Source organism: Haliaeetus leucocephalus, unplaced genomic scaffold, assembly GCF_000737465.1.
Source record: "Haliaeetus leucocephalus isolate CR32 unplaced genomic scaffold, Haliaeetus_leucocephalus-4.0 Scaffold451, whole genome shotgun sequence".
NCBI classification, from domain to species: domain Eukaryota; kingdom Metazoa; phylum Chordata; class Aves; order Accipitriformes; family Accipitridae; genus Haliaeetus; species Haliaeetus leucocephalus.
The window spans coordinates 252,084-252,383 of record NW_010972887.1 but is presented as its reverse complement, the minus strand read 5'-3'; the positions used below and the strand labels follow the sequence as shown (position 1 = coordinate 252,383).

General features: G+C 71.0%; 1 protein-coding gene across 1 annotated transcript in view; it reads right to left on the bottom strand.

Moving 5' to 3' along the window:
• C1QL2 (complement component 1, q subcomponent-like 2) overlaps window positions 1-300 on the bottom strand; it is a 3,499-nt gene that overhangs the window by 242 nt on the left and 2,957 nt on the right. Inside the window, exon 2 of the mRNA XM_010575219.1 lies at window positions 45-293. Coding sequence (XP_010573521.1) covers window positions 45-293 — 249 coding nt within the window. The remainder of the gene's footprint in view (window positions 1-44; window positions 294-300) is intronic.

Here is a 300-nt window from a genome sequence, read left to right as displayed (position 1 = left end):
GCCGGGCCGGGCCGGACGCGGGGCCGGGAGCGGCGCGGACCCACCTGGCCGTTCTTGCAGAGGTCGGCCCACATGCTGGTGCCGTCGCCGCCGCGCATGAGGATGTGGTAGGTGAAGAAGTAGATGCCGCGCACCTGGCAGGTGAACTTGCCGCTGGCCGGGTCGTAGTGGTTGCCCAGGTTGGTCACCACGTCGTCGAACTTGAGCACCTCGTAGCCTTCGTGGGGGCTCTTCAGCCCCACGTAGAAGGCGATGCGCGGCCCGCTGAAGGCGGCGCTCAGCCCGCCCGCCGCCTCGCCG